At 56.5% G+C, this 12,180-nt stretch overlaps 1 protein-coding gene across 18 annotated transcripts in view; it reads right to left on the bottom strand.

Annotated features, from left to right (window-relative positions):
* CCDC57 (coiled-coil domain containing 57) overlaps positions 1-12,180 on the bottom strand; it is a 99,151-nt gene that overhangs the window by 57,545 nt on the left and 29,426 nt on the right. For all 18 annotated transcript variants that reach the window (XM_028112342.2, XM_028112349.2, XM_028112347.2 and 15 more), the window contains 5 exons: positions 9,998-10,156; positions 6,792-6,954; positions 6,231-6,365; positions 911-1,133; positions 157-309 (listed from right to left, as the gene is read on the bottom strand). In XM_028112342.2, coding sequence (XP_027968143.1) covers positions 157-309; positions 911-1,133; positions 6,231-6,365; positions 6,792-6,954; positions 9,998-10,156 — 833 coding nt within the window. The remainder of the gene's footprint in view (positions 1-156; positions 310-910; positions 1,134-6,230; positions 6,366-6,791; positions 6,955-9,997; positions 10,157-12,180) is intronic.

The raw sequence follows: 12,180 nt of genomic DNA, 5'->3' as shown, positions 1-12,180 counted from the left end.
CACTCCTGGAGGCAGGGACAGGGACCTACGCTTTGTGACCATTCTTTGACCTGTGCGTTTGCATTTTGAGACTTTCTGTAGGGTTTATATTTCAGTCAAAACAAAGGTAGTGTTACTGGGGCAGAGCATGCAACAGGACGAGACAAGGACTCTTACCAGGGACTTCGGCCGAGGTGTAGACGCTGGGCTGAAAGTCGGTGTGAGGGGAGGACCTCTTTGAAGGATCTAACACATCTTCTACTTGTTCCTCCAAGGTTTTAAATTTATGCTTTAGATTTCGTATTTCTGTTTCAAGGGCCGTAACGTGATCTGCCCCCAAAAAACCAGTAAACACACAGGCACACACATTGACACTTCCCTCCACCGTCACCAAGGCAGAGGCCCACTCAGGCTGGTGCTGCCTGCCCCCCGGCCCGCCCCCTGCAATGGCCACTGGCCTCGGTGCTCACCGAGGAGGGCTCCACAGGCCGGCAGACACCCAGCGCCCCCTCATGCACCTTCATGCGCACAGTGTGTCTCAAGTGTGGAGGTAGAGCCGGTGCCCTCCAGTCACGGCCATTCCTGGGCCCCTCCTAACCGCGCATGTGGCGGAGCCCAGCTCGGCTACAGCACAGGACACTCCGAGGAGAGGCCTGCTGCCCGCCACTCGGACACAGTGCCCAGCCACCTCCCTGTGCCAGGTACACAGCCTTCACGGTCTTCTTCCCCTTACCAATAAAACACTTATCCCGCACAGAGGCACAGACTTAAGACGCTCTCCCTCCGAGGAAATGCTGCTGCCACAGTTTGAAGTAATGTTTTAAAGCAGACGTTCCTGCATACGACTCCAGGGGAAGCCCATCTTGGACCCAGTGGAGACCCATGTCCCCCTGCCCTCCCCTCTCCTCCTGCTGCCCTCGCCCTCACTCACCAGTAGCCTCAGCTGCTGCCTCTGGGCTTGGACGGGGCTGCTCTGTGTCAGAGGCCTGACCCCCTGATGGGGCAGGAGGAAGAATGTGGTCACTCAGGGTCTCCATTTCTTTCCTCATCTCTGAAACAGCCCTTCGTAAGCTTGTGTTTTGCTCCTGGAGCCTCTGGATCTCACTAGATGGAAAACTTCCCCTTATTTCTTCCTCGTGATGCCTTAGGAGCATCTGTCAAGAAAGAAAGAGAATGCTCGCAGCTACAGAAGGACCGTCAGGGCCGGCCGTGTCCGCACCCCACTCATCTGCCCTCCCGGCTCAACTGACAACACCGAACTTCCAGTTGTCGCAAAGACAAGGCTGCTGTTGGCCAAAGGCAGCCTTTCCTGAGAAACCTGGAAGCCACCCCCCACCCGCGGGGGCAGCTGGCATGGGAAGCACAGGCAGGAACTGTGCTGCAAGGAGGCAGGCGACACGGGGCCGTCAGCGCCGTGAAGGCTGTTTGCGGGCACGTGCCGCTGCATCGTGGGGGAAGACAGCCTGGCGGCTCCTCAAAGGGTTAAACACGGAGTTACTACATGACCCACAATTCCACCCCGAAAGCATACGTCCAGCTAAAAACTTGTACATGCGTATTCACGGCAGTGTTTTTCACAGGAGCCAAAATGTGCAAACACAAGTGTCCCCAGTGGATGAGTGAATGAAAACAAACGTGACACAGTGGAACAGTGTTCAGCCACAAAAAGGAATGACGTTCTAATACACGCGATCATATAGATGAACCACGAAGACATGCTAAGTGGTGGTCCAAGACCTCAGTGCAGTTATGATCACAAACATGCTCAAGGATTTAAAGAAAAACAGGGACATAACAGGAAGAGGAATGGAAGATAATTTTAGAAAACCAGACAGCACCCGCAGAGATGAGAAATGAGAAATTCACTGAGAGCTGGCCAGACGTCACAGAGCGGGGCTCCGTGAGCGCGAGCACGTGGCAACAGGACGTGTTGTAGCTCAAGCACCGAGGGAGACCGAAGAGAGAGTCATCAGGTTCGGCAGAAGAAGTACTTCATTTATAACAAACGTGATGCACACGTAAGTCTACAGACCCAAGAAGTCCACCGGACCCAAAGCAAGATAAACACAAAGGAAATCACAGCATAGCACGATCCCACTGCTAAAAAAGATCAGTGGTAGAGAGAAAACTCCCGAAAGTGATCAGAGGAAAACAGGGTATCACGTGGTGTGCACGGGCGCAAACGCAAGGTTTCTGCTGACCCCTCATGACAGCCACTGAAACCCTCGAGACAGAGGGCTGGGGTGCAGCGTGCAGGAAGGGAACACCCCGACCGCCTTGCGACCCTACGGTCAGTGGCGGCGTCCTTCAGAAACGACAGTGACCACGAGGGGCTCACCGCAGCAGGGCCTGCTGCTGGCTGTAAACAACCAGAAAACCAGATGTGTTCCAGGAAACGAGTGTGTGCCCACAGCCCAGCAGAGGACCAGGATGCCGGAGGCTCAGGCCAGGGAACGCGGCCCTGTGGGCCGACTGCCCAGTTCCGGGTCTGAGCCCGAGCAGAGGCCCCGCCTCCACAGACAGGCACCTGCCGACGGCCCTGCCGCCCCGGCTGCCGCACAGGCTCCGCAGGTCCAGGCCTTCCTTCCGGCCCAGTCCTGCAGCACTGACCCACCGAGGGGCAGGTGAGCGTCCACCAAGCTCCGACACGGCCTTAGGATGACAGGCGCTAACCAGCTCAGCGGCCGCGGGGAAGAGAAGGGCCATATGGTCAAATGTACGGCCATTTACACTGTGTTTTGAAGAATTACAAGGACATGAAACACAGTTGTCACAGAAGTGGAAAAAAACCTCTCTCTCAAATAAATAAATAAAATCTTTAAAAAAAAAGGGGGGGGGCGCCCGGGTGGCTCAGTTGGTTAAGCAACTGCCTTCGGCTCAGGTCATGATCCTGGAGTCCCGGGATCGAGTCCCACATCAGGCTCCTTGCTCAGCAGGGAGTCTGCTTCTCTCTCTGACCCTCTTCCCTCTCGTGCTCTCTATCTCTCATTCTCTCTCTCTCAAATAAATACATAAAATCTTTAAAAAAAAAGTGGAAAAAAACCCTCAAAATTATATATTAGCACGACCTGAACTCTATAAAAACAGCACGTGCACGGGGACGCGTATTAAGACCCACAGGAAGAGGCAACTAGAGGAACCAGACTCTGCCTGAAGGCTCTGCCACGGGGGACTCCATGTGCTCGGGGGGCCAGGCGCTGGGGCACAGCCCCTTCAAGGTTCTGAGAAGGGGACGCGTCACACGGATGAAAGAACGGACGCTCGAGCTAATGAGGCCTGACCCAGCCACCACGCTGTCTCCACACCACCCCTGCGTGCTCAACCCACGACCACGCCATGCGCTGGGAAGTGCCCTGGAGACCGCGAGGGGAAGCCTGCTCCGGGCCGAGCAGGAGCTGAGCCGGGTCGGGCCTGGGGTCCGCCTGGCTCGAGGCCACGCCACTGAACGGAGATTGCTGAATTCTTGCAGTGGCCACGCCTCACTTCTAGCTCTTTTTCTACTGAACACAGACCTCAGGTTTCCAACACCCTCCCCCCGTCACACCCTCCACGGCCCCACTGCTCGCCGCGGACACTGCAGACAGGAAGGGCCACCTGCTTCCCTGCAAACCCCCAACCTCCCTTTCCCATGCCCGTTGGAGCGCCTCGCACAAAACCTCACAGCTGCTCCTGCACAGACCCCACAGCAGAGCCACGTGGGACCTGCTGCTGGCCCGGCCCTGCTCGGATGCTCCCTCTGCCACTTGTGGGGCAGGGAACACCCCTCTCAGGGTCTTGGCTCCCTCATCTGTAGGACGGAATGGCAGCATCAGCCCCCAAACCCCGGGGCAGCCCAGCCAGCTCCGAGAGCCACGGTCTCTTCTGTGACATGGCGTGGTGACCTCTGTGGCACTGGCTGTGCACTGCCCTGCGACCCGTACCGTGAGGGCCGGGGCTTCCGAGCCTGGGGCCGTCACCACTGGGGGACTGACGTGGTCTCTGCTCAGCCTCCATGACGCACTTAACCGGGTGAGTGACTTTTCATAAAGGACAGAGGTCGGACTACTGGACACACAGCCCCTGGCGCTGCCCCGGAAGCCGCCTCCCCTGCTGCGTTTCCCAGATTTCCCAGCGACATGGCTTCCCTCAGGGGCCTTGAGGTGAGACATGTGGGGAGCTGGGGCTTCCTGTGATGCTGACTGTGGGGCACGTGCCTCAGGCTGGAAGCAAACGCTCCCTTGGGGACTCTGGCTAGAACCCTTCCTGCCTCTTCCAGCTTCTAGCGTGGACCCGCACTCCTCGGTGTCCCTCGGTCTGGGGCCACGTCACTCTCGTGTCTGCCTCCGTCGGCACCTGGCCTTCTCCCTGTGTCTCCACGTGCTGAGCTTTTTATAAGGACGCCAGTCCTACTGGATCAGGACCCTGCTCCCGAGTGAGCTCATCTGAACTGGTTACACCCACAAAGACCCTATTTCCAAGTAAGGTCGCATCCCGAAGAGCTGGCGGTTAGGACCGGAACCTGTCTCTTCGGGGCCACCCGTCAGCCCGCGGGCCTCTCACGGTCAGTGTCAGGCTCTGGGAGGCTGTCCGTCAGCAAGGAGATCTTTGCAGGGAGAACATGGCCATGGCTGTGTGTCGGTGGCTCAGACACCAGGTGTGAAGACGCGTGTCTCTGGGATAAATTCTAGCCCCTTGGTTCTGTCCTTCCTGGAGAGACGCAGGCTTCCATTACAAGAGGGCCCTTGGCTGCACCCTGGGGTTTCCTTCCGGACGTCTGACTGTATACCATGTCCTCCAAAATCAGCCCCGACACCGACAAAGCTACGAGGACAGGAAGCATTCTTCACAATTTTTAAAGTGGGTAAGTGATCCGGCTCTGTGGCCAGTGATGTGGCAGGAAGGACACTGGTGTCCCTGCCGCCCATGGATCCCGCCCCTGAGCCTTCCCACTACCCTGTGCTGCCGAGGCCTGAGGGAGCCTCTGTGGTCATGTGCCACGTCCTCTCCAAGGCTGTGGCTCCCGCCCAGCTGTCCTCACAGACACTGGGTCATTTTCCTGGGTTCTGACAATTCTCACGAATGACCAAGACAGGATCATCAGATGTCAACTCCGAGCCTGCACCAGAACTTACAATTCTTGAGAGAAAAAGTAGAGGTCTTGGGTCCCACACACGGGTTATAGGACAAGTTAGGAACACATATATACACGTACGTCTTAGTAACCTCTACACCCGGCGTGGGGCTCAAACTCGACCCTGAGATCAAGAGTCATGTGCTCTACAGACTGAGCTGGCCAGGCACCCCAAATTACAAATATCTTGACACTGGTTAGGAGCTGGGCTCTGGACACACAGCCAGCACATCGTCTTGGAGGAAACCTTACCCACCGGGTCCCTGTGACAAGCCAGAAGTCTGAGCGGCTGCTGCCCTTGGGGTGTAGACGGGGACCAACGGGAAGGGGTGAGGGGAACCTCCAGGGTGACAGAAATGCTCTGTATCTTGTTGGGGGGCTGGGCCCCATGGGCACAGTCATGGCAAACACACTGACCTGTGTGCACCGAAGATCTGTGTGTTTCACTGTGTGTCAAACGCAACAAGAACTGTTCACGGGCCTGGAAAAATCCTCCACGTGCCCCTCCCGCTCCCCCACCTCATGCTGACCCTCCAAGTAAGGTCGCATCCCGAAGAGCTGGCGGTTAGGACCGGAACCTGTCTCTTCGGGGCCACCCGTCAGCCCGCGGGCCTCTCACAGACCCTGCCCCTCTGACCATGGACCTTGGAGCCCGGCCCTGCTCCTTCCAAACCATTCCGCAGGGTCCCTGTGTCTCGGGCCACGGCACCGACCTCAGCATCGCAGGATCGAAGGGCCGGGACAGAGGTCACGGCGGACCTGCCTGACTCAGGCAGGCCCTGCGGACGGGGTCATGGCCCACAGTGACCCCCACAACAGCTCTGTGGAGGCCACGGAAGCAACGGTACACTACCCATCTGTACGGCAGAATGTTGGAATGTGGGTGTTTTTGAGATTTCAAGAGCTAAAGATATGAAGACGAGTCTGAGCACGGAGTCACCTCAGCTCTTCTGGGGGCCAGACTGGCCCCTGTTGTGCCGACAGACACAGGAAAGGAACACGGCTGAGAAGACCGACCTCCAGTTGGGTTCTGTGTGGCCCCGTTCTCCCACGGCCGCTGTTGAGGGAAGGCTCAAGGAGCGGGCCGCTGGGGCGTGGGCCTTCCCAGGCGAGGCTTAGGGAGGAGAGGGGCAGCACTGACCTGCACCTCCTTCTCAGGAAGGAGCCCGTGTGTCCTCAACGCCTGCACGGCCTGGTCTCTCTCCAGGGTCAAGGCCTTCAGCACCACCTCCTGGTCACGCAGCGTCCGCTCTGTCTCCTGGAGCTTGGCAGCAACCTGGGAAGAGATGTGGGCCTCAGCTCCTGCTGTAGCAGCACCAACTTTCGGGGTCCTTCCCGGGGAGCAGACAGCAGACACGTGAGCGAGCAGCCCCCGGGGCCCAGGACCACGCGGTGGTCAGGGCCGGCTGAGTGGCAGCACCAGGCTCGGGTGTGGCCACGGACCCTCCCAGCACTGGTCAGTTAGGGCAGTTAAACAACCAACGTAGCAAAACTAAGATGCCGTCAAAGACTATGCGCAGGACAGGGGCACCCTTTGCTGCTCTCATCTTTGTTGCTACACGTCACGTGGCTCAGTGAGGCTCGGCATCTTCCAATCCAAACGACAACACGGTGAGAGCCCAGAGCCCTCCTCCATGAGCCACAGGGCGCTCCCAGGCCCTCCCAGTGCAGCACGAAACCTGACGGGCCTGGGGACACAGACCTGATCCCGCGCCTCGGTCAGGGCCTGAATGAGGTCCTCGGACTTGCGGTAGTGGTCCCTCTCCACACCATCACAGCGCTGCCGCCAGTCCAGCTCCAGCTGCACCTTCTCACGCTCCAGGCCCCGCTCCCTCTCCGCAGCCACGGACAGCTGCTGTTTGTACCTCCGGGGACGGGAAAAGCACGGAGGTCAATGTCTTGCACACGAAGAGCAAAGGTGTGCTGCAGGTGATGGGGTGGAGGGAGGGCGCTACCACACTGCCGTCGGGTCCCTCGGGGGCCCCTGTGGGCTGGCCCTATTCGCGTGCACTCGCGGACACGAGGCATGCTTGGCGCAGCTGGGAGGAGTCTGCAGTGGGGACACGGAGGAGACAGGGCACCTGCGGACAGGCTCCGGTTCAGAGAGGAGCAGGGACTCCCGACACCAAGGAAACCAGCACCACGGAAGACCAAACTCAAGAAACAAAAGAACCCACTCGTAAGAAGAGAAGGGAAGAAAGCCAACAAACTTGGGGAAAAAAGAGATGTGGTTCCAGCAGAGAAATGTGAGAAGGTTTCAGAGCGACCACCAGAGAGCACAGTGGCCCGAGCCGGAGAGCTTGGAGCCACCAGGACAGAGAAAGCCTCCAGAGCTCAGAGGACCGACGTCCACCTAAAAGCGGGTCCGAGAGATCAGAACGGAGGAGACAAAGGAGAAAAGCCTGCACAACTGGGGGGACACACGTCCTCGGACCACAAGGGCTCTCCAGGCACCAGGCAGGGGAGCTTTACAGGACCACACGCACAGACGCCGCGTGGAGTGTTGGGCTCCAAGATGAAAGAGAAGCCTAAGGGAGAGAGAGTGAGTGCCAGATGGGCCCCCGGCTTCTCGTTGGCCGCACGGGGCAACGCATGGTTGGGGGGCTCTGGACGGCCTCTCCCCCAAGGGTGGCGGGCTGTGTGCACGACAGGATGGGCGCGCCCCTGAGCAGGTGAGGCCACACGAGACCCCGTCCTGCCCACCGGAGGGCGTTTCCTGCTGGTTTTGAGAAGTAGCTGCCGTGCCGGGAGGCCACATTGTCAGGGCCTGCAGGCACCTCTGCGGCTCACAGCCACGGGGAAGGACCCCTGCCACCAGCCTGAGGAGCCTGGCAGGAAAGGGCAGCCTGGCCGATACCGTGGTCCCAGCCTAGTGAGACCCTCTGCCGGGGACACAGCTGAGCCGAGCCAGACTCCTGACCACAGAAACCGAGATAATAAATGGGCGTTGTTAAAGCCACTAAGTTTGCAGTGATTTGTTCTAGAGCAATAATAAAGTAACACACAATGGGTTTAAAACCCAGGGGAAGGGGCGCCTGGGGGACTCAGTCGTTAAGCGTCTGCCTTCGGCTCAGGTCATGGTCCCGGGGTCCTGGGATCGAGCCCCGCATCGGACTCCCTGCTCAGCAGACAGCCTGCTTCTCCCTCTCCCGCTCCCCCTGCTGGTGTTCCCTCTCTCGCTGTCTCTCTCTCTGTCAAATAAATAAATAAAATGTTTTTTAAAAATCCAAGGAAAAAGTGATTTGGAATTTAGCATCCTAAACCCAGCAAAATCAGCACTCACGCAAAAAGGCAAACATGGGGACATCTTCAGACACAAAGGCTCACAGCAGTGGGACAGGGTTTCGCAAACTGTGGTGAAAGCCCACTTGTTTATTTTTTCTTTAAGATTTATTTATTTATTTTTGAGAGAGAGAGAGAACACAAGCTGGTGAAGGGGCAGAGGGAGAGAATCTCGAGCAGACTCCCCATGAGCGAGGAGCCCGACGCGGGGCTTGATCCCAGGACCCTGAGATCACACCCTGAGCCAAAACCAAGAGTCGGATGCTCAACCGACTGAGCCACCCAGCCACCCCCGAGTTGTTTATTTTTAAAATGTCCACGGAGGGCCAATACTTTGTAAAATGTCAGGAACCGCCACAGCACTGTCCCGTGACCATGAAGTTCCAGAATGCCTGTGCTCCCCACTCTTGGGTCCCGTGGAGCAGGCACACAGGATATGTTCTCTGTCCACAACAGAACTAAATCAGAAATCAGTAACAGAAAGATATCTGGGAATCTCAAAATGATGGGAGACTTAGCAACACATTTCTAAACAGACCATGGACCAAAAAAGAAATCACAAGGAAAATTAGAAAGTATTTTTAACTGAATAATATCAAAATTTGTGGGACGCAGCGAAGTAGTGCTCAGAAGGAGATTCACAGCATTAAATGCTTACATTTCTCAGAAAAAAAGAATGGTTCAAAAATAATAATCAAGGACCCTACCATTAAAAGCTGTGAAAAGAACACCAAATTAAAGCCAAAGGAAGCAGAAGAAAGGAAATAATCTTTTAAGAGTAGATGTCAATGAAATTAAAAACCCAGAAAACAACTAAGAAAAGTCAATGAAACCAAAAGCTGGCTCTTTGAAAAGATCCGTAAAATCGACAATGTCCAGCTAGACTGATCACAAACAGGACAGAGACAGTTACGAAGGCTCTGCGCACGCGGGGGAAACATAAAGAAACACCACGAACAGTTCCGTGCCAATAAAGTCAACAATGACACGAAACGGGCAAACTCACTGAAAGACACAAATTCCCCAAACTGACACAGAAACATAGAAAACGTGCAACAAGCATGCAGAGAAGCCAGATGCAAAGTGCACACAGACGGAATGCGGAGTGGCTGGCGGGGCGGCCGCAGGGCTGGGGCCAGAGGAGAGGGGGCGCCAGCCGGCCAGGGACAGGGTTCGCAACTCGGCTGCAGGGGTGGCTGAGAGGTGTACGTGCTGGTCAAGATTCACCGACCGTACAGCTGAAACAGGTGCGTTTGTTATATTTAAACTACTCCTCAAGAGAGAGAACACGTTCTTTACTCAGGCGTTCCTTAGCAATCACACAGGAGACATGAAGCAGCGACTTCCACACGGGACCGAGCAACAAGAATGCTGCTGTGGTGCTTGCTCCGGACCCAGGCCCGTTCCCGGGGAAAGGCCACCCTCCATCACCCCGTCCCCGTGCTCTCCCTTCTCACGACCAGATGTTCTTCTTCTCTTTCCTGTTTGTCTTTCTCCCTCAATAGGATGCGAGGCCAGGGCCTTGATTCTGTTCCCTTTTGTACCTGCAGCGCCCAGAACAGCGCCAGGCCCCTAGGAGGTACGCAGGGAAAAGACCGCTCTCGGGGAAGCTGTGGGGACAGTCACCTTCCGATGTCCTGCTGGCATCTGGCCAGATGTGCCTTGAGTTCTACCTCCTCTCCCTGCAGCGACTGAAGCTGAAGGTCCTTGGAGATCATCTCCTTGGACAGCTGAGCAATCTGGGCATCCCAGCCGGATTTTAGAGCTGATGCATCTTCCCGAAGTCTGCACAAAGAAGGGAAGCTGTGTGAATGTAGGTGTGGTGCTCATTCAAGCTTTCCAACACACACATACCCACATGCGTGCCGCCCTCAAAGGAAACCCACACACCAGTGTCTCCAGATCAGGGTGGAGACTTCCTTCCTACCCGAGAAGAAACACCCGCCCGTCCATCCCACCAATCCAGGTGCCCACTAAACACCTACAACACGCCAAGTCCGCACCAGACGTGCAGAGGACAGTGAGCCATGGGGATCTTGGGGTGGTGCCGCTGGGCTCACCTTTGCCACACCTCGTGCAGCCCCTCAATGTGCAGCCCCTCAACGTGCAGACCCATGTCTTCAAGTTCAACAGTAAGACGAGGTTCTACAGAAACCCTCACACTACCTGGTAAAATCACCACAACCTGGATCAGTTTCCCCAGAAGAGCTCTAGAGAAGACACCTAGAGATACTGCCCAGGGAAGCCGCAGGATGGGTGGCACAATAGGCCGCTGGGGTTCACCCCATCTGCAGCCCGATCACTACAGGGAGAGGCAAGGAATCGCCGCCTCCGGAGGAAAGCAAGGCTGCTAGTGAGCCTCTAGAGTCTTTGGGCTCTGCTGCCGACCTGCCTGGAAGCTGCCTGGTGCCAGACGTTTCCAGAGGAGGAAGAGTCTGTTGATAGAGTTTCCGGCATGATTCTTAGCCACTGCAAAAAGACCATTTTTCTTCATACACTTTCAACAAATTATTTCTAGTACGATTCACCAAACTCATCCTGACTCGTACCTGTTCTAACACCACAAAGGGCTACACGACGTTGGGAACTTCAGGACACATCCAGTTAACACACCGTGTAGGTGCCAGGAGCGGGGGCCGGGACTGGCTCAGCCTGGGGGCTGCCCAAGCCCGCTCCAGACGGCACGCCCCGCTCTGGTACTGCAGGGTGGTCGAGTGACCAAGTGCAGGCCAGGACCGTTGCCAAGATGGACCTCAGCATGTGCTGCCCTGGAGCTGTGTCCCCACAGGGTCTGGGCCTCGGCCGCTGTGCCGCACCAGCACCAAGTGTCTGACGTGATGGGGGGACACGAGGGCTCTCCTCCGGCTACACTCCCATCCACACGCCACCAAGAAGCTGGATGGACACAAAACACCTGGGCCCTCATCTGGATTCCTGAAATGTAACCTTCCTCGTCACCCATCTGTCAGCAACTCTACTCTAAGAGGCAAAGGACATCAGCCAGCAAGGAACTTGTCACTGAGGCTTTTTCTGACTTTCCAGGTGGGAGAGTGGCTGGCAGCCCTGGAGGTCACCTGCCTGGGCCTCAAGCAGCACCAGGGGGACATTCTGTGTGGACTTCCTGTTACACTCCCCAACACTGCTCCTATGCACCCCGAGTGTGGCAGGCCCCCCCAACGACAGGAGAAGCCGCTAGAACTCAGGAGCTGTATTTGTATGTCTTCTGTTTGCAACACACACTGACCAAGGGATCTGCCGACCGCGGGGCTCTGCTTATGCTCCCGAATGTGAGTCCAGCTCCGGCACTAATTTGCTAAGACCAACCCAGCCCGATAAGGTCGGGGCTCTGGAGAGTGTGGGGATTCACCCTTACCGCATCCTGGACCCCCGCAGTCAAGCACTCAGGCTTGTGCTGCTCAGCATGGGGCCACGGGCCATGCATGGCTCCTGAGCACGTGGCTGCTCTGAACTGAAATGCAGCTTCAAAATTTAGCACCCGAAAAATGCAAAATATCTCCATAATAATTTTTTTCAGGCAAAAATTATTAGTTTTTATACTGATTACTTGTTAATGATGTGCCACCCGATTGGGTCAGTCTCCTCTCTTTCTGTGCCGTAACTGTGGACACTGGAAAGTGGCCCCACCCATGTGGCCGGTTGTGACTCTGTCATAGGGGTTATGGAGGCACAGGGCACGGTTGGGTTCTCGCAGAGCCTCTCGGGGCCATGGCCTCTCTGCGGTGGCGTTCATGACCTAATGCCCTCAGGAAAATCACCACAAATATGCCCAAAGAAATAGCTCAAAACAT

This window comes from Eumetopias jubatus, unplaced genomic scaffold (assembly GCF_037043125.1).
Source record: "Eumetopias jubatus isolate StellerSeaLion01/CBP00866 unplaced genomic scaffold, mEumJub1_p1.0 scaffold_10, whole genome shotgun sequence".
Classification (NCBI taxonomy): domain Eukaryota; kingdom Metazoa; phylum Chordata; class Mammalia; order Carnivora; family Otariidae; genus Eumetopias; species Eumetopias jubatus.
The sequence above is the reverse complement of the archived record's forward strand: the minus strand, read 5'-3'. Positions and strand labels throughout refer to the sequence as shown.